This window comes from Pavona decussata, unplaced genomic scaffold, assembly GCF_977016875.1.
Source record: "Pavona decussata unplaced genomic scaffold, jaPavDecu1.1 SCAFFOLD_51, whole genome shotgun sequence".
In the NCBI taxonomy this organism is placed as follows: Eukaryota; Metazoa; Cnidaria; class Anthozoa; order Scleractinia; family Agariciidae; genus Pavona; species Pavona decussata.
The window spans coordinates 6,323,653-6,350,327 of NW_028145473.1; the positions used below are offsets into that span (position 1 = coordinate 6,323,653).

A 26,675-nucleotide genomic window follows, 5' to 3' on the forward strand; every position below is an offset into this window, starting at 1 on the left:
CCATAGGTTGAGTGGATCAAAAGACGTTGTTATCCGATTAGCAAGGGTGGTATGAGGTCATTAATTAGCTCTTTAATATTGTAACAGCTTGGCTTCAGCGAAGCAGGACAGACATGGGGATGCGCTTAAAACTTTTCAGACGATTAAGCTACCCATGATAAGGTAGCTAGCACCGATAAGTTTGTAAGCATCTGATTTATTCTATTTATAAAAAGAATAATTATTTTGCCTACAAAAATGAGATTTAATAAAGCCAAGCATTTCAAAACTTCAAGAGTAACGGAACTAGGTTTAAAATTGGCACTGCAATAGACGGGCAAAGTTCTCGTCTTTTTTGGCCATGGCATCAATTAAATCAAACACGATTCTAAAACTTCGAGTTTCAAAAGTACATAAATTCGCAGACGATAGTTAACTAACTTAAATGAATAAGAGTTCACACGGTTCTTACGTTATCTAGCTACATACAATGAAGAAAGATACCAAGAGGACCTTGTAAACTGAGATATATCATCGTTCATTTTGTCGTCTGTACTTGAAAACATCAGGTGATATCTTTATCTTTCAAATTCCTTCGGGGTAAGCTTCAGCGAAGGGAAGTATTAATTGAGTGGGATTAGTTTAATGTCCGGTTTGGAATGGCCTGATTAGTACATGCATACACACATTCATCTTTATTTGTCAAGGCAGGTTTAGATAGCAAGGGGCAGTCGATAACTGATGTGGACTTGCGATAGAAGATACGCAAGAAAATAAGAGAGAGTAGTGATACTATGAAAACAGGTAAATCAGTTGTAAACATCACGTTAAGTTAAAAATAGTAAAGGTCAATGCTCTTGTCACCAGGTAGAACTCCTTATGTAAGTCTATTTTCCCACTCGATGTCTCCTTCAACTCTTCATTTAATTTATAGTGATCTATTTTAGGAAGCGCCTTTGTAAGCCTGTGTAGAGTATTTGGAAAATAACAGATCTTCTAGATCTATATTTAAGGAAGTTTCTATCTACAGTGCAGTTATACTTCAGTACAACAGAGTTTTCAGATTTCCTTAGGGTGTGACGGCGTGAATTTTGCTTTTAGTATATATATATAAATTACCAATAGGTTAAGGAGTCAGATTTTAGTAGACAGAATACAAATTAATGAGGTCAACTTCCTTTAGTAATCGTTTTTGAGGGGTTTTCAGAGGTTCCATACGGTTGTAATTATCAGAAAAGTTATGGCTATTTTAACTGTTGTTAAGGGTATGCGTTCAATGTCCTGTAAAGCGACATAAGGAAAAGATCATGTTTTCCTTATCTTGTTATTTTTCTCTTATGTTTTGTTTGTTCCACTGGTAATAAAGTTGACAGAAATGTTTGTTCGAGTTTCGTGACCTTGCCAGGAATAACACTATGCAGCGCTGGAGACAATGTGACGAAAATAGATGGCCTCAATTGCTTTATTATGGAAAACCTAAACCTCTTTTCAGTCCGTCAGTCTGTAAAATGAGGAAAACTTGTTCCAAAAAAACTGGCATTCAGGATCATAACGCACTCTTGTGCCAGATATATTTATAAATGTTTGGACTAAATGGCCGGGACTTCAACTGATAACTACTTCGAGTATTGTAAAAGCAAAATCACTAGTGCTAATCATCCAGAAAAGATCCAAACGAAATCGGAAAAAGGTAACTCCCTGAAGTACTCCTTCTTTGTAAAAATCATCAAAGATTAGAACAATCTGCCGGGCCACCTATTTAGACATTACATCGATATTTATAGATTTAAACAAAGTGTAAAAAAGTGGATGAACCGGCCACTTGACCGTTGCCTACAACAACTTGCACCTTACAAACGACTTATTGACAACATCAACATAACAGACAAACAATAGACAATTTTACTAACAAAAGACCAACAGACTTTTGACGAATAAAAGACGGATCGAAACGGACCATTCACTTTTTACAGTCTTCACAGCCAAAAACATCACAGCTTACTGACAAACGACCAATAACATCTCTACTTCGTTGACCAATCAGGTTAAGAATCAGAGACATATATACCACCTACTGACGTTCCACAATTTACTTGACTCAGTGAAGATGACTTCCGCTCAGGTTGTCGAAACGTCAATCAAAGTCACCTCAAACAGTCCTTCTCAGGACAGCACTCACCCGGATGATCATAATTTACATGACTCCTGGGTTCAAACCATTTACAGTTTTCTAAATTAAGTTAGGGGACCTTCACATAGGGCAAACCTCGTGGTCCTCCTTTTCAAATATATCATGTATGGCATATGTATTTGGATAAAAGTATTATTTTATTTATTCCGAAAAACAGTCGGAAGATGACGTAAAAGGACAATCGGAATTCGAAAATTCCGATCAGTAGGGTATACTTCTCAGGCAGACTCTTGGTCTAAAGCCTGGGTACAAGTTTAAAATGATACTACCGGCAGATCCTATGAGCGAATAGAGTCAACCGTCAACAATACACAGACATCATCAACATCAACGTCAACCATCAACAATACACAGACATCATCAACTTAACAAATACATTCCATGTTGCCGTGTGTCTGTTCGGTAATAGATCACAGATGACGTCAAAATGTGGTAAGAGCAAAAAAGCCGAGTGTGTCACTGATATTCTTACCACATTTTGAAGTCTTCTGTGATCTATCGGCACGGAACAGACGTACGGCAACATGGAATCTATTTGTCTTATTTAATTTATTTTATTTTATTTTATCACAGTTAGTATTAACTATGATTTAATAAAGAAGCAAAAGTTGTTAATAGTGACGTCATCTATGCGTCTGTCCTCCAATAGATCATAAGTAAGAACCAATCAAAATACGTGTAGAATTCAGCTTATTACATAAAACATCAACAACAACATCAACGTCAACCATACAACACACACGTCATAACTTCAGGCCGTGTGAATATGAACTGGCCCAAATTCTTGAAGAGTTCCTCTAGGTGCACTTCAGTTACAATTAACAATATGGCGACACCTGTTGTAATTTTTGCTAACCTTTTGTTTGTTTTTAACTAGTCAACTAAGGATCTTATGGTTATTTATATATAAGTGTATTTCGGTTAGCTTTCGGAGATATTACGAATTATAATTACGTATGTATGACACAAATTACTGAATAGGAATTACTGGGAACTAAGCAGTCCTTCCATTCTTTCCAGGCCTCTCGTAGGACCTCTGCATTCTCGTCTCCAGAGCCTTCTGCCCTCTTAGCTCGTGCGCAGCCTCCGGCGGCTAAGAGGAGCAGGCGGCTCTGGAATCTAGGGACGAGAATGAAGAGCTTCCTTTGCTAGGGTTGCGGCCGCGCGTATTCTCGTGTTTGAGCTTTCACACAAGTTTTTAATTCTACCTTCTTTCTTTTTGGCGAAGAATCATTAGGCATGGGTACATTCTGAAAAAAAAAAAAAAAAAAAACCGGCTTTTATGCCCGCTGAAACGACCTAATCTCGTACCCAGATCTCAGTCGGTTCGGGGATGTCTCCCTTCCGCCTGACCGTTGGGAGATCTGGGTTCGAGATTATAAACGACCCATTCCTGCTGGAATTATGCTCCAAGAGTACTATTCAGTCCGAATTATGTTCGTGGAAAATTTAATTCCAATTCCCCTCTCCAGAAACTGCGGGAAGACTGGTGCGAGTGAGGGATTATGGGATCGTTTGGGTGGACGGATGGAAATTGCAAGGATGAATAAGGGCATTTCTCGGCAGTCAGTTGTATATAGGAAATACTCTTTAACTACTAAAAAAGTATTTAACAAGAGCTACGCCACCCGGAGAAAATGCCAAAAATGCACTTATTCGTCGGCGCCATGTCCATCCGCTATCCGTCTACCCAAACGATCCCACAATCCCTTACTAATACCAGTCTTGGGCTAAAAATACGAACGCTAAAATTGCAGGGCCGGACACTACGGCACAAGGCAATTTATCTGGGGCCAATATTTCAACTAGTATCATTGGTCTTCTTCAGGGCCAGAGTAACAACGAGAGAAAATAACGACTCTTAAAAGTTTAAATTTGAACGTAAGCACAATTGGTTAATGGTTAACTGGTGTACTAACATAACATAATATATTACGCTTCATAAGATTCATGTATTCACGATTCCCTCCTTGATCCTACTTGTATCCTAAGTAAAAGCCTATTGTTGGAATAACAACAGACTATTGCTCAGAAACAGTACTTAGGATACATCTTAACTAAGAAAGGCTACGTGAATATGGCTCCTGGTTCTCCCTACTCTCCCTCGCAGCCATTCTGTGTCTCGTCACGCAACGCTCCTGCCCACTGGAGGAGCGTTGCGTGACGAGACACAGAACGGCTGCGAGGGAGACCAGGTTCTCCCGGGCCTCCATTTCTTTTTACTAGTACCCAGTTCCCTCTCTTTCCTTTTTTTTTTCTCGTTCTCAGGCCTCAAGACTTATTTTGCCCATATTATGCTCAAAGTACGATCGAAAATGGCCTATTCTGCCGGATTCTACTAGAATTAAGGTTCCTACTCTTAAAGCCTTATTATGCTCAAACTTCTGCCGATATAAATATAATGTAACACAAACTGCAAGGCTGATACTACGTGAAAGAGTTGACTTTGCGAGACAACAACCCGACAGAAACCGACAAAACAGGGCTGCAACCGTGGACAGCTGTTTCGTTCTTCGTTCTACGTCAACTGACAGCACTATCGTTCGCGGTCCTTTGCAGTTTTCACGTCTACTCTCTCATAAATATAATGCATGAGAAGAAAGCCACTGTTTTAATATCCCTTGAAGATGTAGAGCCAATTCCGGTCTTGGGTATTCAGCAAGAGTGAATCCTCGTTTTCATACCGAGTGTGTTGCTGCCAAATGTTATTCGTGGTTGTTAAGTTGCGATCATCATTTTCTTTTCATTTGCATCATAAAGGCAATGCATTACCTACGCTGTGAACATGTCAGAGGTCACGAGCCAGATACACAATGTATCTTAAAGCCGCCGTTACAGGTTGAAACTTTTAGCTGAAACTTGTGTGCAATGTTGCTGCGAAACAAGTTTCAGCAGGCGTTGCACCGTGTAACATGGTCGGTTTTGTGAAACTTTTTCGAACTTCCGTTGCGAGATAGTTTCACGAAAAGTAGAAACGCTTTCTAGTTACTTCTGCAACGGCTCGCAACGGTCGCAGTGGTGAAAAAACAAGAGTTTCACCGTGTAACACCATTTCTTGAAACTTGTTTCCCAGCACCGTTGCACACAAGTTTCAGCAATACTTATACTCAACTCAATACTTAACTCAGGAAGACTTCGTGACCTTCGAGAATCTGGCCCCCCTGATTGCGTCGGTTGGAAATGGCAAACGAAACGAACGTTAGCGGTGGCGTAAATGCGAAATGAAAGAAAGAAAAATGACTACTTTTTATATATGTAACGTCTCTATTTTCAACTTTATTACAAAGCAATATTAAAAACCTTTTGAATGCAGAGGTCCACACAACGCAGGAATTAAACTTGCTGGTAATTTTGCCGGATCTCTCTTGTGAAAGACCTCGTGTCAGGCGTCACTTGAACGTGAAAATACAAAACTGAATGCAAGGCTGGCACTACGGCAAAGGGCAGATTTATTAATGGCCAATATTTCGACTAATAGAATTAGTCTTCCTCAGGGCCAGAGCTATACTGAAGGAAAATATAGTAATGGCTCCTTAAATTAAAGTTGAAAAAATACATGGGAAAAAATGATTGGCTAATACATGACATGAAGACAGCGTACTTGTAAATATGAGATAACAAAAATATAAAAGTGTATAATCAAAGGTTCAGCGTTCGTTTTTCCTGTTAATGCCTTCTGGAAATAACGTTTTCCCTCTATGAATTAGAAAAGCCTCGCGTGCCTTACGGCGGGAGGCATTGATGGTGGGTTGTAAAACCAAACGCACGATCCGTGAAAGGTTCACAGAACACAGACAAGCAACAAACGACCCACATCACGCCAACTCTACAGCAGTAGCACTTCAACTTACCAGGCCACTCTTCTGCGGACATGCGACTCATCCCTCTCGAACTACAACTCATTGCAGCCTCTTTCTCATTTAATAAAATTGTATATGTTACATTTACTAGCTTAAGATTGGGGTACACGTGAGTTTTAACGGAATTTTAAGAGGTTTCAAGAAGGGATGAAAGAAAAAAAATTATTTTTGGAACACCAACAGACAGTTACCCCCACAAATTCAAATTCTTATTTTTAAACTACATCAAATCCTAACTATTTCTTATTTCTCCAAATATACCTAAAAACCGCGAAAACCTGATTTACAAAACACCCCAAAACATCGATTTGTGTTATAAGAAAAGGTTTTTGTATTGCTTGAAACACGAACGAGATATTTCCATTACACCGATTTTAAGCGGCGTGAAAACGGCTTTCAGGTCTTTCAGGTGTATGTTTGTGCTAATCCCGTACCCAGATCTCGGTCGGTTCGGGAATTTCGAAATGTTCGCCTGACCGTGGGAGATCTGGGTACGAGATTATGTTTGTGCCATCCCTCCCTTTCTTTGTAAGTTAGCAATTTGTTCCACAAGGCTTTCTTTGAAGCTGATTTGCACCCCTTCTGCTTGACCAGGGGCATTTCTTATTTCCCATTGCTGGTTTAATTCATTTTTTTTTTCGAGTTATCTTGTAAGTATTTGGTATTGTTTTGATCTCAAAGCCATTTCATGCCATGCATCATTGGAAATATTAAATTTGTCCTTGATGTAAATCCAGTAGTTGATGTCATCATCCTGGATGTCAATTATTTCATTTGCTTCAGTTTCTGATAGTTCTGTTTGTTCCTCATCGATTAAGGTAAAAGTGTCATACTGTTCTGTGTCAGTGTTTTTTACAACACTTCCACTTTTAAAACTTTTAAAAGTGTTAAAACGCTTCAACTTTGGTGACCGTAAAATTGTACAATCCATGGAAAGTAAGAGTGGCCTGACATTCCTCTTTTGTTTTATTTTTTATCCTGTTTTGGTGCTGCTTTGAATACTCAGCGAATGCCTTTTTTTCAGGGCCTTTAATTCCTTTCTTATTCATCTTCGCGACTTTTTTAACAAGACTTTGAAACCTTTTTTTCAGATTATTGCAGCTCCTTTTTGTGTCGCCGAGTTTTTTCTCGAGTTTCTGTCGCTTAGTTGTTTCATTCGCCAAAGATTCTTCCAGTGTTCGTTTCTTCCCTCGTAAATCCTGAGTTTCCTTTTCAATAACGTATTTGTTAAGCTCGTGGTAAAATATCTTCACCTCATATGTTTGGTCACGCCATTTGTTTATGATCCTTTTGACACCGAAACCTCCACTTTTCTTCTTGACGTTTTTGAGTTCGGCACACAGCGACCCAATCTTTTTTCGAAAGACATTAATGATTCGGTTGTTCACAACAACACCGCGAATGTCCGTTTCTTGAAAGATTTTCTCCACGATTTCAGCGAAGACAGAATCGCCACTATCCTCTTCTTTTTATTTGGCAATTGTGTAGAGGAGATAGCGAAATTTAATTCATTATTTGGTGTCTGAAAAAAATCGAGACAGTTAATTTATTGCGTTCGACATAAGAAGAACGCTTACTAATGCGGATTTGAGTCGAGATTTTATGGAACTTATCGTGGGTCGATGGATCTTGGGACGCACATCTGGCATCCCCCGCAGATTTTTTTGCAGGGGCGCATGACATCACAAAGAGAGAGAGCCTGGGATCGAGATTGGTCTGGGCTTGAGCCTGGTGACATCGAACGCACTCTCTAATCTACGATTATTACTAGTTTAAGGTCTTATGAATAACTGACTTGTTGAAACTGCATGTAAAGAAAGGTGGCGGATGGCCCGCAAATCCATTATTTTGATCGTCCGGTCCATCTACCACAGCATTCACGGACCCGCAGAACGCAAATAATAGGGACAGCAGAAGTCCTCCACCTTTAAAGGCGATTTGACCCACCCAAAATGGTCGAAAACAAGCCGAATTATATACCAAAATAAGGGAAATTTTTCGATCTATCCGAATTTGGCGGTAAAATCGAGATGCGAGCATGTGTAGAAGAGTACGGACCCATTGTTTTCACACTGGCGTGAAATGACCTTTGATTGCGCAAACCTTCGATTTTGACCCCTTAAATCTTACGATTTTGGTATTTCAAAACGTCTTATACAATGCTGTAATATTCATTAAAATGTTCTTCAGTAATCTTGTAAAATGTTTCAAATCTTAGGTGTTCTTGGGTCAGACACTGGTGGGGGAGTGATCGCCGGAACTTGATATAAGCTTTTGTTAACACTAAGTTAAACTTCATTTTAGGTGTTTTCCTGTCTTTCCAAGAAATAAAAGGCAGTGTTTGTAGATAGGGTTGCCTAGGTCTCCTCGAAGGTTAACTGAATTGGGAAAAACACTTAAAGTGCCCATAACTATATAACCTAATTTTTGTTACTTTCTCATCTGAATCTACGCATCTCTCAAAGACGTTTAGCGAAAAAAACAAAACAAAAACAAACATTGAGATTTTCCCAAAAAGCGATTTTAAAATGAAATTAAAAAACGTTCAAATTTGCCGACATTTTGGCTCAAAACTTGATTTAGTCTTCTCTCGGTTCTTCTCGGAGGTGTGACGTAATTAAGGAACAGGTGACTTCAATTTTTTTCTTAGCTATTCAATTTTTGTGTCTGTGAAAGACTCAGGTGTTACAGGGTTCCAACGTAAACTTTACAAACACAACGGACTGCAAGACATCTCTTTTACAACTCACTCTTAAAAACGGAAACACAGCGTTCTCTGCAAATCTAAACATTTTTCCGTAGGAGTACTTCACAGGGTAATTCAGGTGAGAAAATTATTTTAAAAAAATTAATACACGAGCGGTTTAAGAACTCTTCATTAACCCATGATTGGTCGTACGTCAATGAGCCAACTGGTCTAAGGAGATCACGGATGAGTTATATGATGTGTTTTGGCTTTCCCAAAAGGGGCGTAGCTAGACCATTTCCGTATTGTCAAACAGAGGGGTAAGAATTGAGCGACAAAGGTGTGCACCGCTACGGGGTCTGGGGCATGCAAGGTGAACAGTTGGAACCTTTGAATTTTCGCATTTTTATCTGGCAAATACGACAGCGATCCGCTAACTACTTTTAAGATAAGTTTTGTCAAATGCAAAACCGCCGCGGTCAAGGGCGAATACTTGAAAGTCGGGTTGACAATATCTAAAACCGCCGGTAAGCTTTCGGCTAACGTTAGATACAAATATCCGAATATTTTTTGAGACATTTAGAAGCTCCTGAGATATTTTAATAGAAAATGTCACGATATGGGAAAAAAGAATGTTATGGAATGGTAATGGTAATGCATTTATATACCGCATTTTCTATTCATATATATTCAAATGCATTTGCAGATGTCATTACAAAGGCAGCACTTTCTCCTCAGTTATTTAAAGACCCTGAGTGTTGGTCCGGCCGGGGTTTGAACCCACGACCTCCCGCACGGTAAACCGATGCTCAACCAACTGAACTAGCCGGTCGGCGAATATTTAGCGCACACTTTATGGGTTTTTTTTTTTTTTTTGACAAATGTCTCAATGGTTTGCCAAATAAAAATTCGAGTTTAGCCATTGCCATTTCATCAATTCAGGACCGTGAATCCCCTTGGCATTGCCCGTTTAAATGAAACTAAACTAAGTAAATACTGTGCAAAACCTTCTTAACGTGATATTTGCACACAGGGACGCGGTTAGCAGAATATTCAGTCATAGAGGTGCTTTTGCTGTTTAATTCAATAATGTCTATGTCCTCTAGTTCCCGTATGAGGGAAAAGGCTAGCTTCAACCGAATCTTATCTTAAAGTGGACCTGGCCGCAAATTGCGTAAACTTTTTCAAAAAGTTCTTTAAAAATTCCAAATATTTCCTAAAAGCTGCTCATTTTTCTGAATGTTGCCTTATAACGTTTTCTCTTCCCAAACGTTGCGGTAAAATTCATCAAAGTTACCAAAAATTGTCTTTTTCTTTTAAAAGGTCGCTTGAGTCGCTCTGTCACAGTGGGAATAAGTTTATCGACTGAGATCTGGGTACGAGATTATGGTCGTGCCCAGGGCCCCTCCTTTAGCCTATGTATATTTTGATGCTTTGTGACTTCAATTTTATCCTCGTATGGTATTAATCATATGGAATGCGCTATATTATTAAATCTCTCTTGTTTTCAACTCAATTATAGCTAAAAATATTGCTATTGAATGCGAAAGTTGTCACAAAATAAAATAGTTGCCGAAAAAAGGAAAAAGGTGCCAAACAGTTGCCGAGACTCCGGCTAGAAACGCCACCACGTCGGCCAAAATGCAATAAGCGTATCCCTCGCCCTTCTCACTTTCTTAACCCGGGGGGGGGGGGGGGGTACTCCCCTATATAAGGTATATAGGTATGTGCCGCCCCAAAGGGTATGGTTTTTGAGCCGTTTTGGTCTGAAATAGGGTATAGATTTTGACAATTACGGTCTGAAATCGGGTCGGGTTTTTGGGGCGGGGAACATTTACGAAAGCTCACACACATATTTTTCTTCTCAGTACGTAACTGGAACGACTAACTGATAGCGAGAAAAATAAATAGATAAACTATGTCATTCCAGCTTACTTTTACTCCTTGCGTCAACTTCCGTTCGGCACTGATGCATAATTATCAGGTCTGAAAACGGGTATGAATTTTTAGAGGTCAGGTCTGAAAACGGGTGTGGAAAATGGCATGTTTAGGTCTGAAATAGGGTCGGGATTTGAAGACCCTGGCGGCACACCCCCACCAAGAATTCCGAGGAGTACCCCCCCGGGTTTCTTAATTACTAAGGATATCACAAAGGAAAGCCTGTTTCTATTGTCACATTAGTACAGTTTCTTCTTCGCAATTAACTTCCAGTGTGCTTGCTTTTACATGATAATGTTGTAGAGTTTCCCCTTATGAAGATTTAGTCAAAATAAAGTTCAAGTTCGTTGAAAGGAAACTTAATAAGCGACCCTCGATTAAACGCCCTTCTTTGAATAAGATCCCCCTCCTTTTGACCAAAATTTTACATATAATAAACCGCTCTCGCTTATTCAAGAAATACGGTAATTGCTTGCCTTTCTGTAGGCGAAAAAGGATTTTTATTGACATACACGGCCATTTGGCGTTCTTTCATGTTTTGTGGGAACCAATTTTGCGCTTTAAAACATAGCGATTAATTTTTTTTTTGGAGGGGGGGGGGGTGGGGTAGGAAGTTCATTTTTTACTCTGTGTGCCAGGCGCTTAATACAAAGGGGATTAGCGCAAATGGTCAGGGAGGAGAGTGCCTGCAGTAAGGCTATTGTTTTTACTATTCCATCTTCTCTCTGTATCAGTGTAAATAGGGCATATATACGAAAAATTGGGTTGTTAATTGCGTCCAATCAAAATCTTGCCTATTTTTCTGGGGAAATCTTAAACACACGCATAATTCATGTTCTCATACGATGTTTCAAATAGTAAGAAGTAGTGAAGTGCTGTAATAAGGTTAATATAACAATAGAGTTTATGTTCGCGGGCGTAAATATGTTTTTGGCCCAACTCATATTTACGCCCGTGAACATCAACTCTATTACTAATAATTAATAATTAATTAAACTAATAATTTCAGAGGGCATTCAGAAACGGAATCAAAGACAGTACAGATATCTTGAACACTGTCGGTGTTTCGACAGCGTTTATTTTGCAAGTAACCTTATTTTTATTGTACAGAAGCTTTCATTGTCGGATAAGCCTAAAACTTCGGCAGAACACCGCAAAATTTGTCAAAAGAATGTCTACTTCTAAGTTTTCAAAGGTAAAATAACAGAATTTTGTAAACTGCGAAGAAATAGTCACAAGAGTGCCTCACAAGTGTTAAAATTAATTGTGCTAAACTGAACGGGTTTCGCTCGACGAAGACAAATTTACATTCACCTCGCTGCCGGCCATGGAGCTTCTTCAGGCATTATTTCCACTATCCCCCACGAATTTCTGTAAGTCCTCTTCTCTAGCTAGCCGAGACGTTCGAGAATTTGCTTCTTCGTTAGGTTTTTTCACCCATTTTGCAGCTCAAAACGTTAAACGGCGCTTCCAGTCAAACAATACCGTTTTAGCGCGCTTTTTTAAATTCACCGGGGCACGTCCCAGGACCCAGGTACATCTGCGCAACCACTGCGATGCAGCTGGGTCGAAAAACCATGCCAACCGGCGACTACAACGCAGGTCATCGCAGGCAGGTCGGCTACATATGAGAACCAGGCTTAATTATTCAAAATCACCACCGCACACTTTGGCCTCATGCGCAGACGTTCTTTGGCTAGGCACGTCACGTTACGTCAGGAGTGCGTGACGATCACCTGCTGGGAAACCACAACGAAGGCTGCGTTTCCTTTTGGACTGAAATGCGCAAAGGCTTTGGGGACGAGATTGTCTTCTTCTATACGTTTTACAGTTCGTTTACATGTTGGACATGCATCCCACTTAAAATAATAAAGTTTGGGGGAACGTTATCCAGTAGAAAAACACCTTTTTTGATGTAACGCAAGTTTAGCTGGATAACGTTTTCTCACACTGCTAAAGAATTATGTAAAGATAAAGAATGTCGCAAGCTTTCAACAGAAGCAAAAAAAGTGGTAGGTCACAAATTTACAAAAGTTGATATTGAAAGATGTTACCATGGTAACTGCTATGACATCAAGATTGATCGGTCATAAAGAACTAGCCCAAGGCTGCCCACATGACTGTAATTATATTTGGGTGTCTGTAAAACCAGGAACACACCCAAAACACCAAAATAAGCAAATTCAAATAAGAAATTCAAAATAATAAAAAAAATTAATTTGCACTAAAAAATTGAAGTTATAAATATGTTATTATATTCACAGAGCACCGTAACTCAGACTGCTTTTCAGTAATGAACAATTATTATTCCATGACCACAAGCATGTGTTGGGTACTGATGTCTCGGATGGATATCCAACAAGGCAGGCTAGCTAGGTAGCGCTGAGGTGGCTATAATCTTTTAATATCCAACAAGTGCAAGTGGAATAATTGTTTATTAAAAACAATCAAGAAATATTGCTAGAAATTGCTGACTTTGCTTTTCAAGAACAACCAGAAGACAATTTAGTGGTCGCTATTTCTCTGGCATGCTATAATGGCTCATATACAATGGCCACTAAGCCAAACAAATCCCTGGAATTGCATTATTCAATGTTCAACAATGGAAAATATTACATAATGTTGAAACTGTTTGTCTCAGATTACTCCCGCTACCCAACCCATTTACTTCCTTTCCATTGACCCCCCTGTCCCCTTATTCTCGCAGGATATCTCCACGAATCTTAATCCCTTCATTATCTACTCATGGTAAATTACAAATAGTCCTCAAGGTAATGAACAGAGAAAGGAAAGTTCCTTGGAGATGCGTGACACTTGAAAATGTTTTCGGATTGGATTGATATAAAAATAATATCAAAAAGTATCAAAAATGGTTTGAAAGAAACACAGACGTTTCAGGTATATAACCCTTTTTTTTTTCAACGGTTTTCTCCACACTGAAGAAGGGTTATATACCCGAAACGTCTGTGTTTCTTTCAAACCATTTTTGACACTTTTTGATATTATTTTTATATCAATCCAATCCGAAAACATTGTCCTCAAGGTGACTGTTGTTATAGGGGTCAACTGGCAATGTGACATGTTTTGAAAACCTCTATGACAGTTTCTGCATTTTGATTTCCATCTTTAAAGTGGAGCCATCAGAAAGCTAGTCAAAAATTATCCACAATTTGGTAAGTCGCCATCGAAAGACTTGTCACACCACATCGGTTCACAGGCCAAGTCTTTTATATGAGAACTGAACTGAGAAGTGCTTGAGACCAGGATGACTTGAAAGAACAAAATCATTTGATTTGGTAAATATTACCAATAATTATTTAACAGTTGACAAATTTTAGGCAAGGGGTGTAAATGAGCTCAATTTTGTTTAGCAAAATTTTGCCACGTAAACAAAAAATAGCTTGTTTCTTTTCTAGAAAATGCAAGTGACCTATACCAAGGAGATGTGAACCCTTGACTTGATTTCTTTTGTTCACAACTACCAATTATTGCAAAATAATGCTTCATTTTACTTATTAGCTCAGTCTTGTATACAAAAGTAATCAGTCAAGTATTGGTATCCCCTTTGTGTAGGTCCCTTGCTTTTCCTAGAAGAGCAATAAGCTGTTTCTTGTTTATAAAGCATTTTTCTCAAAAATTAACCACACAACTAAGGGAGTGTTTCTTTGGGAAAATCTGAATCCAGATTTTTCATCCAATATCACTCAGATCATAGTGTATCAAAGGAACCGACGAATCCACTCTGGGTAACAATTCATTTCTTTGGGAAAATCCGAATCCGGATTTTTGATACAAGATAACCCGGATCATGGTGTATCAAAGGAACCGACAAATCTACCCTGGGTAAGGATTCGTTGGTTCCTTTGATGCTCCACAATCCGAGTGATCTTGGATCAAAAATCCGGCTCTGGATTTTCCCAAAGAAATGCACCCTAAGTTTCTTAGATGACAGCCTGTCTCCTAGCACCATGTAAACTACCTTTGTTCGGAAGATCCTAGTACTAGGAACAAAAAATAACAAATATGGCGGCAACTAGGCATTCAACTGCTTAAAGGCAGACAATTTTTCCTCTTTTCCTTAATCACTTGGAGACCACCCCAACCGAAATTTATACGTGTAAATTAAATGAAAAGTTGTTTGCCCTCCAGGATTTTTCTAGTGCTAGGATCTTCTTCCCTCCATATAAACAGCCCCTTTAGGGCCCCAGGAAACCTGCTCGCTCAGCTCAATAGACGTATTGCTCATGTTATGCTGTCATGTATAATGGGAAAGTAGATTTTGAGCATGCTTGGAAGTATATAGTAGCAATGAAGGCTTTCCATCTAATCAAAAGAAAAAAAATTGGAAAAGAAAATGGAAGTAAAAAAAAAAAAAATCGCAACATTGGTTTACAAGGTTGTCATCTTTTTTCCTCAACATCCGAAATGATAAAAAAAAACACTCCTTTACCATTCAAATGTTTTTACGCTTTTTTCTTGGTATTAAGATGGCCATGATAAAATTGCCAAACAACATTACAGAGTACAAAACAATATACTTTCTGTTGAATTTGTTCTGCCCAAACAGATATTACTCTTGGCTAATCAAGCGCATAACAACTGAAAGACAGAACTGTACCTTTCAGAATCAAAAACAAGGTTATTTGGGTTTGTTTTTGACAAACTGAAATCTATTTTCTTTTGGCAATCTCAAAGAAAAAAAAAGTAGTTCCTTTAAGAAACGTTTTATACCATGATTTTGAGTCAAGCCAAAAGTCAAGATTTCAAACCAATCTTTTTAGTGGGACCACACAGTGCCTGTTGTCAAGACGGCTGCTTCTGGTTTAAACGTAAGTTGCCTAATGCCTTTTGAGTCACATATTCCTGTGATTTGAGGTTTGTCTTCTGTTGCAGTCAAATTGGAATGTGCATCTACCTTGAAACTGCGTCATTCCCAAACATTTTTTAGAAAGTGCACTTCACTTGAATCAAGGACCGTTGCCCAAGGCAAATTAAACTTAAGTACCGCAAGTCATCAACTACATCAACATTAACTTGTTGCGTGAACCAAAAAACTGCAATCACTTTCTTTGGAATAACAGAATTTACAAGTGTGCCTGTTTGCATTTACATTAGTTTAAGCTCTCCATGGATCGCTAGCTACAAATGTCGACAATTATCAAATTAAAATCAGTGTTTACAGTTTTTTGATTTGCACTGTCTATTGCAAATAACAGAGTTATTTTCCGCAAATTAACTAAAATTCAAGAAACAATGAAACGATTTTTAATAAAAACTGTTTATCTGTTTGTACGCAGTATTATCAGGTCTGTTACAGGACCGTAGTTAGATCTTCAAACCAAAATATTTTATTCGTGTGAACATATAATATTGTTGTCTCTACATTTAAGTAAATCAAAGCAAGTCAACAACAGACAAAAAAGTAGTATACAACAAAACAAACATATTAATTGCACAAAATGAAACTTTCAACTTTCAACAAATGTCCACAGATGGTATATGCTGTCCACATTTAATGGTACACAGCTACTTCAATCTTCAATATTATTTCAAGAAAACATTTATCTTTCTCTGTCCTTTTCTCGTTAGTCAAGGTATAACTTAAAGTTTGTGTGTTTAAGAGCCTTAGGGTCAGCTTACTGAAAATCATCTTACAGCTTGGCTTTGTTACTAAGTAAGTGCTACAACCACTTTGCGTGAATGAAGGAATTTTATATCCTGAAAAATATCTACACCCTTCCTATACAGACATCAGTAATTCATATATATCAAGAGCATGAAGTTGAAAAGTGCTCTGTAAAAAAAACTGTAAATCTTGTAAAGAAAATAAGCTATCATAAAAATAAGCTAAAGGTCTAATCTTCTAGAAAATTCAACAAAGTTAGGGTTTACGCAAATCATGTAAACAGATGAAAATTTTACCTGGATAAGTACACAACACTAGACATTGATCAACATACAAACTATTACGAGAGTTTGGTTTAAATTCAATGAAACATAAACCAAGGCCAATATTTTTCTCAAGAAAGCTAAATACAAGATTGGCGGCAAAGTTGAAAACAATAATGTCATAAAATGATTTACGTTCTTTCATTAGATCCCTAAATAGCCTGTGTGAGAGCTTAAGGTGTGGTTTAGATTGCACATATTCTTTGGTTACGCACAAAAAAACAATTCTTTCTTGCTACAACAATTAGCATGCAATTTACAATTTATACAGTTGCTTACAAAAGAAAAAGGAATAGCAAAAAAGAAAGCATCCGTAGGATTGTCAGTGAAACAAAATATCAAAAATTTCCCGTAGGAAAAGTGCGTACGCACCGACAACAATTCCATGCAGGAAGCCACTTCAGTGCACTAATCGAAGCGCCAAGCCGACATGTTGTTATTCAATCACGCGATAAATCTGTGAATAAATTCTCTCTCTGAAGCTGTTGATCTTGAAAGCTTGATTATTCCAAGGCACCATACCGAGATAAAACGAAAGTACGATCTCGGAGTCCTTGTCATATGGCGTAAATTTAATTTACTGACGCTGTTTTTGGCATCAAATATATAAATCTTGCTCTTCGCGTACGGCGGGTAAATTGTTCGCATTCAACTTCATATTAAGTGAAATGTTTTCAGAATCTCAACTGTTTTCCACAGGATCAAACTGGGGTGTTTCCTCTCGGGCTGAAAAATCTCTGAATCACGTTGCCGTAAAACTTACTCCACGCGTTGATGGTCTTTGTTGACCAAATCCAGAACCCTGATGTTATTCCAACGATCACAAACATGAGATACTTGACCATAAATACGGTAAAATCCGGCTTGTCATTAACAACTGGGTATCTTGGACAAGGCCACTTGGTCGGCTGTTGTTCATTGATTTCATTGCATCTTTTCTGATATACCCAGCCTTCTCGCCAAGATTCTTGCCAAGTTTCACGATTTGCTTGCTCGTAAAACAAACATCCCAGCACAGAAACTGCTGGCAAAGTGTACAGAATAGAGAATACGCCGATTCGAATCATTAACTTCTCGATTTTCTCTCTCTTACTGTAATCATCTTTTAAAACCGATCTCACTCGAAACAAAGACACAAATCCCGCTATTAGGAATGTAGCGCCGACAAAAAAGTAAACAAAAAGGGGTGCCAATACGTAGCCCCGAAGCGCGCTGAGATCTGAAAGCCCAACAAAACAAACGCCGCTTAGTTCGTCCCCATCAACGTTTGTCATCAACAAGATAGCGATTGTTTTAACCGCAGGGATTGCCCAGGCTGCAAGATGGAAGAATTGTGCGTTAGCTTCGATGGCCTCGTGGCCCCATTTCATCCCCGCTGCAAGGAACCAGGTTAGCGTTAGAATAACCCACCAAATTGACGAGGCCATACTGAAGAAATACAACAACATGAAGATCACTGTACAGCCTTCGTGTTTTGTTCCTTGAACCAGAATTTTTGTACCCTCGTCAGATTCCGTGCAGGATAGAGCATCACCAGCAACAAAACCAGCGATAAAGGCGACAGAAACCATGAAGTAACAACCGGATAGGAAAATTATCGGCCGTTCCGGGTATCGAAATCTTCTCATGTCGATTAAGAAGGTTAAGATTGTAAAGAGTGTTGAAACGCAACACAGAATTGCCCATATCCCGGTCCAGAGGCGCGCAATTTTGCGTTCCTTCGCGTCGAAATAAATGTTTTCGCACGTAGCAGCACACTTTTTTTCTCCGAAGAATGTGTAGTGATCGTTATCAATTTTCTGTTCATTGGGACATCGGAACCTCACCACGCTCGGGTCGAATGCTTCTGTCGGCTCTGTCTCATTTTCCTTGGTCTCCGTTTCTTTAGTTGGTATTCCATGCCTATCACCTCCTGTCGTATTCTCCCCGACACAGATTTCTTCTCCCATTTTGGGAAACTTCTCGCAGCTCAAGGATTCTGGCCACGTAAATCCAAAACGTTTCATAAGAGCTTCGCAACCGTCTCGAGCGCTATCACAAAGATGTCGACACGGCGGTACAGGCGTTTCTAAAACTGTGCAAATAGGTGCGTAAACAGAGCACAAGAAGAACGCCAAATCGTTCGAACAACCAACTTTGACAAGAGGGAAAAACTGATGGACTTCAAGAGCAGCTTCCTCTTGTGTTCTATGTTTTAACATGTTTGGGAATAAGGTGCTGTTGTACTGTAGACCTAAGCATAGTGGGATTGTCACTGATTCACACTTCTTTTGGCACAAGCAGGGCAATAAACAAACCCCAAAGATCGCGACGGGAAGCAGTAATCGCGCAAAACGTGTGCTACAAGCTTCTGTGAACATCTTGCTACTTTCAGACGAATTGAAAGAACTCTACTGTCTTCGTTTCGACAAGGAACGCTAACCTTTTCAACTGCGATAGCAATGGCGAACTTGTGCATGACTGAATTGAAGTGTCAACCAAATTAGCATACTTTCATGCGCAAAATGTGATTGGCTGGCGGTGACAGAAAACGACAATTGGAAAACAAGACGTGTCGTGATTGGCTGGAATAGCACGGTCTTTCTAATTAAGAGTCAAACAACGTCTCGATGCTATAAGGCCACCGGATATGCGATCAGTTTCTCTAAAAGCTTTCTGATGTACATTTTCACAGTTGGAATTTACACGCAAAAGCGGCTTACCATCGAGTTAGCTTTTCAATATTCACTAATACGCACTTTACACCTAGCAGTTCAAGATTAAGCTGATAGGGTGCAATGCTTTCAACATTTCAAAGACATCTTTTACACTGAGAACTCAAAAGCAAGCCCCTTGCTGTTTTCGCTATTATCTATGAAGAAGCGGCATCTGTAATGTGTCTCCGGTTGACATTTTCTAAGTCTTCTAAGGCACGGAATTTAATAACTTTTGACATCAAGCTCTGCAGGACGTCTATTGCAAGAGCGGTGCTGTTTGGGTTTTGATTCGATAAAGCCCCTTGTGTAGAATAAACAAAGTTCTCACTAAGAAAAAGGACCCTTTGTGCTGAGCTAAACCATGCGAGAGATCATTTCATTTCCTCAGAGTCCTTTGTTTGGTACGATGAGGTTTCCGAGGTATGGGCGTTCTTTGCATTCTTAAACGTACCGCTGTTTTTGCCGTCCTTTGTTTTGTTATTTTGATTTATTTATTTTCTTGATGAAAAAACTATTTGCCGCATTCCGGCCTTATTGGTTGTGTCAAATCCCTGAAGTGTTAATAAAATGTAAATATTTCAAAGTGGAAGCTTTACAGTAATTTACTGGAAAATTGTAATGAAAGGACTAGCGGCAAGATTGTGAACCGAAAAGCAATTTTTCTTTCAAGTCGGCAAACAAATTAACGTTTCGTGAAAACAAGGCTATTATATTGTAGCAATCATTCACTCACCAGACCGAAAAATGTATTGTAAAACAATGTTTGTCTATTAGAAATTCAGAACTAAAGAAGCTCTTCCTTTCCTTGATAAATAAATAAACTCGAGCCTTGCAAAATATGTGCTTTATCAAAGGACACAGTAAGTATTCGAGTGGGAAGCCGGAAAGTCACAAACAATGCTTAAAATAGCTTTTATTTTGCAGAACCGGTGTGCATTATAATACAAATCAATGAAACCTGTCTTCTTTCCTATATGATAAAACACGTAAAACTGCTTTTCATTATTTTTCCACGTATTACTGGACAATTACACCGCGCGGAAAAAACTGCGGCTCGGCTTAATTAAGTTAATTTGCTACATGCTTAATTTGATTCTATTGACTTTAAAAATTTTCTCTCTTTTGCGTTGTTCAACTGCACAGGAAAAAAATATCAATCGGTATGGCTTAAAAAGCCACAACATTTTTTGTTTGTAATTGAAGCTAGCAAGGCTTTTTCAAGGTTTTTTACTCATTGGTTTATGAAACCTACGGCGGATATCGGCTAGAATCAATAACTATATTCATTTATTGGCTTTTTAAGAGCTGAAACGAATGCAATTAAAGCAGATTTGGCTCAATCCAATTTGTTGTTTTTATTAAGCTATTGCCGCCAAGCGCGAAACCGGCTCAACGAGGGTGTATCAAAACTGATCGTTGTGCACAGTACGGAAAAGTTAAAAATTTGAACAATCCATTGCGGTTTATCGAGTAGCTACAGGTATGTTTACGAATAGTAAATTCAGCGATAAAAATATGCATGACATTCTGATAATGAGCAGTTTAATCTGAATGTCGCTAAAGCACATTAATGTTGATAATCGTTTTTTTTTTTTTATTCGCGGTTCTTTTGGTATCTTAAGGTTTATTTATTTATTTATTTCACTGTCCAAATTTTTCTCGGGGCGATGGAATCGTCATTACATTTAGCTCAAAATCGCGCATGCTCGGATTACATTCAAGAACCATACTTATACGAGACGTTATCACATACACTCTTTTTTCTCTTATAAGAGTGTCTAATTTGGTGCTGAGGCTGAACGCTTTTATTCGTTTTGGCTTTTTGAGCCTGAAAAGTTGTTAAGATGTTTTTAAGTTATCTTTGATAGTATTTCAATAAATCTATCCGCAGGTGAACAAGACACCTATTAAAGAGCAATACTTCTTCTTCTTCTTCTTCTTCTTCTTCTTCTTCTTCTTCTTCTTCTTCTTCTTCTTCTTCTTCTTCTTCTTCTTCTTCTTCTTCTTCTTCTTCTTCTTCTCCTTCTTCCAAGAAGCCCCACCTCCTTCAAAAATGAAGATTCTTGTGAGGGTTCGTTAAAAGTAAATAAAGAAATAAATTGGCAAACAATGTGCAAATCACAAATAGATAACCAAGTAAATAAATAAATAAATAAATAAAAATAGATAAGTAAAACACAAAAACAGATGTGGTCATTAAACTAGTGCTTTTTTGAAAGACCGTCTAAGTTCGCCAGGGTACGTGGCAATATCTTCCTGTAACGAGTTCTATTCCCTATTGTGCGTGGGAAAAACGAGTTATTGTGATAGTTAGTTAGTTCTTGGTCTTGCTTTTCTTGAATATGGTACTTCGTATGCATTTGAATTCAGATGCCTGCAGGCCCTTCGCATTGGGATTACCTGCGACATTCCATCTGCTGCCACTAGGCCATGGTGCAACTTATACAACATGCAGAGTCTCATTACCTTCCTTAAGCTTCCAGTGAATTCCATCCCAGCTGGTGTAGTAAAACTCCTACGCTCGCCATACGATTGATATGTGCCGTAAATATAGACAGTAGAGACTGAAATATTTTAAGTGCATGTATTATTTTATCCGTATTTGTACTGTTCATTTTAAAAACATTTGGTCAAAATAAAATGTTCTTAACTGACTCTCACTCAGCCTGAGTAATGTCCTTAGTATTTTCTTAAATTTTAGTTAATCTCAGCTTCAACGTTCTTATAGAAAAGATTCTTATATGAAAATTTCAGTAACGACAAATTTAGTTTAATACTTTTGAAGTCGTTCCAATCTTCTAATCTTGTTTTATAATAGTTGTAGAAATATTTCTCGAAATTTAAATCGCGGCTTGAGAGAGCATGAAATAAGAATTCTTTAGTAACAACTTCCGCACAAACAGAGTTTGTATCCTCCGAGAGCCTCTCGGAAGCATGAAAATTTACCCAGTTTGGAGTGCTGGTGACAGCAAAGAATGCGCTAACGGACTTAGTCGGCGCCAGCGTCGTAAAGAATCAACAGAGCTCAGTAACTGGATAAAATGTCTGTCGTTTCCTCTATTCGGCTCAACAATAGGAGCTTTAAGCTCAAAGCAGACAGATTTGTTACCCGGAATCCGATGGAGCTAAGTCTCTTATATGCACAGGTACCGAATACATGGCGCGTGTGTCCCGGCAAGCGCATTATAAGTTTAAAAAGTCGTTACTCCTATTTAATACTTCAGACTGGGCATTTTCTGACATTTATCTGTATGAATTGAGGAGACCGAGATTTGAGCCCTGACCAGTGAACCAGTTTTCACATAGTACGTCTTGCTTATCATTGTTTTGTTATCAGCGTGTATGCTAGACGAACAAGGACGAAAGAGTAGGACAGAATCAACGTGAATAAATGACAGCAAGAATGGACAGCGTCAGATTAAGGTCAACGGGGAACATGTTCTTGACAGTCCTTACGATTTGCAAGTTAAAGCCCGCGAGTAGGGTATCAGCCACGGGAATCTTTCCGCTTAGCAAAAAAATAGCGGGGCAGGGAGCTTGCTCGCAGGTTATGCTAGTAAAACCGTTTCAGTTCAAACCTGTATTTATATATCTTTGGGAAAGAAAAGTTCGTCTAGAGGAATGTCAGTTTCTTCGAGTGTTTACTTGTTTGAAGCTCTCAGACAGTAGAAAGGCGGAAACCAAAAAAGACGACACCTGAACAGAAAAAAGATGTTATTTAGTTTGTTCTGACCTCTACTATCAATATTTAATTTAATTTAGTTTATTTAATCCGGTTCCTGATGGCATTTTGGCTTTGTTGTTTTTATATATTGCTCGTGTATTCTGTTTACATTCAAACTCTTCTTTGTTTGACTAAGTCATAACTTATTTGAATTTCCGGTTTTTAAAAAGCTAGTAACTAATCACAAGGCTTTATCTATAGAGGTTATTGAAAGTATAGTATATATTTACCCGTATTTATACTGTTCATTTTAAAAACGTTTGTTCATAATAAAAATGTTCTTAATTGATTCTCAGTCTGGGTAATGTTCTAAGTATGTTCTTAAAGTTTAGTTAATCTCAGTCTCACTGTTCTTATAAAAAAAGGTTCTTATCATAAAAAAGTGCAGCCCAGATTTGTTTCCTGATCAGTTGACGTATATGGAAAAACTAAGGAATACTGGGTCTTTCTAATGAGCTTTGTCCGCTTGCATGTACTGCAGATGTAAGTTGGAACTGTCGCTCTCTCGAACAGAAATTCAAAGAAATATATGGAAAAACTAAGGAATACTGGGTCTTTCTAATGAGCTTTGTCTGCTTACATATACTGCAGATGTAAGTTGGAACTGTCGCTCTCTCGAACAGAAATTCGCTCACTCGTTTGCCGGATAAAGTTTACAGTAAGTTACTGCTGGTCAAAAGTATTTACAACTCTTGTTTTCTCGAACAAACTTTTGTTTTCCTTCAGCGTGTTTAAGCTAGATAGCAGGATCTATATTGCATTTCCTGTGGGTTTCCACTTTTCAGATAAACTGACGAATCCAGAAATTTTGTCGTTCATTATCAACATGTTTGCTAATTGGGTCAGGGAGACCTTCAAGATGTCCCAGGTGCATACCTTTTTTTTCTTTTTGCCCTGAAGTTAGATTCTATCTACTTTGAGTTCAGCTTTCATCTGGTATCTTGGCTCATCTAGAGGATGTCGAGCAGGAAACATTCCAAAGATCAATGATCGTTTCCAGCTGTTTGCTGCTGATAGTTGCCCGAGGATATTTGATGTTATTAAATAGTAAAAAAAATCAGTCGCTTCGAGGGCCGGCTTATACACTGTAGCCTTAAGAACACCAAATTTCCAAGGGGAAAATATCAGAATGATATTCCTTAGACAGAAACATCGTATTACCATGTAAAACGTAGTGTCGTAGTAGTTTGTAGTAGTATTTTTTTCTTGTGTTTGTCTTGCTCCACCTCGACTAGCTGTAGCTGTTTGCGTGGCAAGCAAGCCACGTCCTAGGTTATATTTTTTGAAAAAAAAAAAAAAATAAACATTGACTGATCGATTCAAACGCTCTATTGTTTTTATTGTTCGTTTCTAAAGTTTCTTCGAAAGAAAAGGAACTGAGACTGACATTTCGAAAAATGCTCACCAATTTGACTGCAGTTTAATTTAGGGCCGGAAAAGTTGAAATGAAAAAGACCGTCGAACGAATAATGCATACGCTACTGGGAAGACTGGTTCTTACTGCAGTACTCGAAAAGACTAAAACAAAAAAGTTACATAGGAATTGCCTGATATTTATGCTTGAAAAACAAAGCTTCGGGGTCTACAAGAATAAAATTAGTGAAGGGATTGCAGAGCTGTTTTATACAAAAGTTTAAAAATATGAAAGAAATCAAGCTGATAGGTTAATAGCTACTGATGCTCGTCGCGTCTATTTATACCAAGCGACTCTATTGTCTACATTCCTCAATTAAATAGATAAAATGTTTAGTCTGCTTTATATGTTAAGGTGTTATTAAAAGTCGTTGTTATTGACCCTTATCTATTTAATTGAATGTAAAATATGCGTTAGGCGTAACTTACCATGCCATTTCAGACAATACATTGAGCAAATTAAACGACATCTTCACTAACATTACCGCTCGATCCATCCAAAATGATCCTGCTAACTTGCTAACCCTGTTCATGTTTCAGTACATTTCAACTTGCCTGGGTACTCTGACAAAAGACTTCCAATTCATCCCTAATACACAACAAAACTAATACACAGCAAAAGGCTCCGTCAGGGAACAGGTCATGACAAGTTTGCTCGAAGATTACCCACCTTGTCTGGGGTAGGGGGGTTATCGAAGACACCACCTACCTCTTGAATATTACCGACAAAATTTTCTTGGCTTTAAAATTTGAGTTGACACATAAATATTCAGCTAGCAAACTTCAGTGAGCATTGCTAGATAATCAAGAAAAGTGAGGTTTGGATCTCATTGTCACTTTTTACTGCTGGGTAGACGGGTGGCTATGCAATAAAGACACCATCTTTTGAGGTTGAGGAAGAGGGGTGTAGGCAGAGATCACAATCTATTTTGTGGTTTGGTGGGTCCTGTTCGAGTATATAGTCTTGACCATGCATTCTTATGCCCACTGATTGAACAGGCCAAGGTCTATATTACTGGAGCATTTTGGTATACCGCGCTATAGTAGCCAAAGAGCCGGCGCCGTTGATGACAAATAATACCGGCATTTGCTAATTGATGATAAATAATACATTTGCTATTGTATCAGATTCATTTATTTAATATTTTAAAACTTTTTTGGATAACGCCGGATCATTCAGCGGCTTTACTCAATTAACTTCTTGTACTGATCTCCCGAAGGTTTCTTCAATTTCTTCCTTTTTTTTCTTTTCTTTTTTCCATTTTTTTTCTTCATAACTTTTTTTAAGTTTACACATAAGACCCAACTTTCTTTGCCGTCTATTTATTATCTCGACTATTTTACTGAGCCATGTCTGCAAAATATCCGGCTTCTCTCAACGTCTTATCACTCAGGTCCTAGCCAAAAAAATTTAGGGTTTCCGTTTAGATCGAGCGCGTCACCTGCGCTAGGTTTCCTTTGTTTTTCAGTTTACTTTAAGAGATAAAAAACCCTGATCTCTGCAAGAAAAAGCGAGACAGAAAAAGAAATAATAAGAAAACCAATAAGATCCGGGGTGACAATTTACTTGTGAAACGTGCAAAAGCAATCGTTTTCCCTCTTGAAATTCATCAAGGGTCACACGAACCGCCAAAAGTGGGAAATCACAAGACGCGAGAGTGTGTACCTCACGCGCGAAGTTCGCGTAACATTTCCTTTCTCGCTCGCTCCTGCAGACATTTTGTTGCGCAGAAAACCGCACTGCCAGTTTCTACGACCGAAATGATCCTCTCTTGTAACCAAAAAATGTTTCTATTGTATCCGGCTAGTTGTGTGAAGAATCTCTGTGTTCTTCGAAGAATTCTGTGCACGCAAACACACCTTTCTAGGCTGTCAAGTTTTCGAAAGCTTGGATAGCGACACCACAACTATATAAATACTTTTTGGTGTGGAGTATCTATCGCACCATAGACAACAATGAACTGCTTATGATTATTCATGTGGTAATGTATTTTGTGCGTGTTGTTTCGCGTCTGTTGATATATCCCGTCTGAGGGTGTATCACCAGCAGTTTTTTCTCTCGACGCTCTGTGCCTCGCTTTTCCGAAAACGTCGCCCACATCAAGCAACCTAAAATATTTAAAATATTTCGTTCCCTGGCTGCTTTCTTTTTTACATAAACTTAACTACTTCAGGACAGAATGAGGCGCAAAACCTTCAAAAGGCGCTGTAAAGCTAACTTAAGAATGTTGATTTACTT

The 26,675-nt window shown here is 38.5% G+C and overlaps 1 protein-coding gene, 1 long non-coding RNA gene and 1 pseudogene across 2 annotated transcripts in view; 1 reads left to right on the top strand and 2 right to left on the bottom strand.

Moving 5' to 3' along the window:
• The window catches only part of LOC146481276 (uncharacterized), a 36,424-nt gene extending 10,776 nt beyond the window's left edge, over positions 1 to 25,648 (top strand). The window contains exons 2-3 of the long non-coding RNA XR_014864564.1: positions 22,637 to 22,722; positions 23,809 to 25,648. This is a non-coding gene — a long non-coding RNA (uncharacterized LOC146481276). The remainder of the gene's footprint in view (positions 1 to 22,636; positions 22,723 to 23,808) is intronic.
• On the bottom strand, positions 6,530 to 7,520 carry LOC146481278 (uncharacterized; annotated as a pseudogene).
• LOC146481279 (frizzled-2-like) lies at positions 15,100 to 19,302 on the bottom strand. The gene has a single exon (XM_085108922.1). It carries the CDS (start codon positions 18,961 to 18,963, stop codon positions 17,305 to 17,307), a length of 1,659 nt encoding a protein of 552 aa, XP_084965048.1. The 5' UTR covers positions 18,964 to 19,302; the 3' UTR covers positions 15,100 to 17,304.
• Positions 25,649 to 26,675: the final 1,027 nt, after the last annotated feature.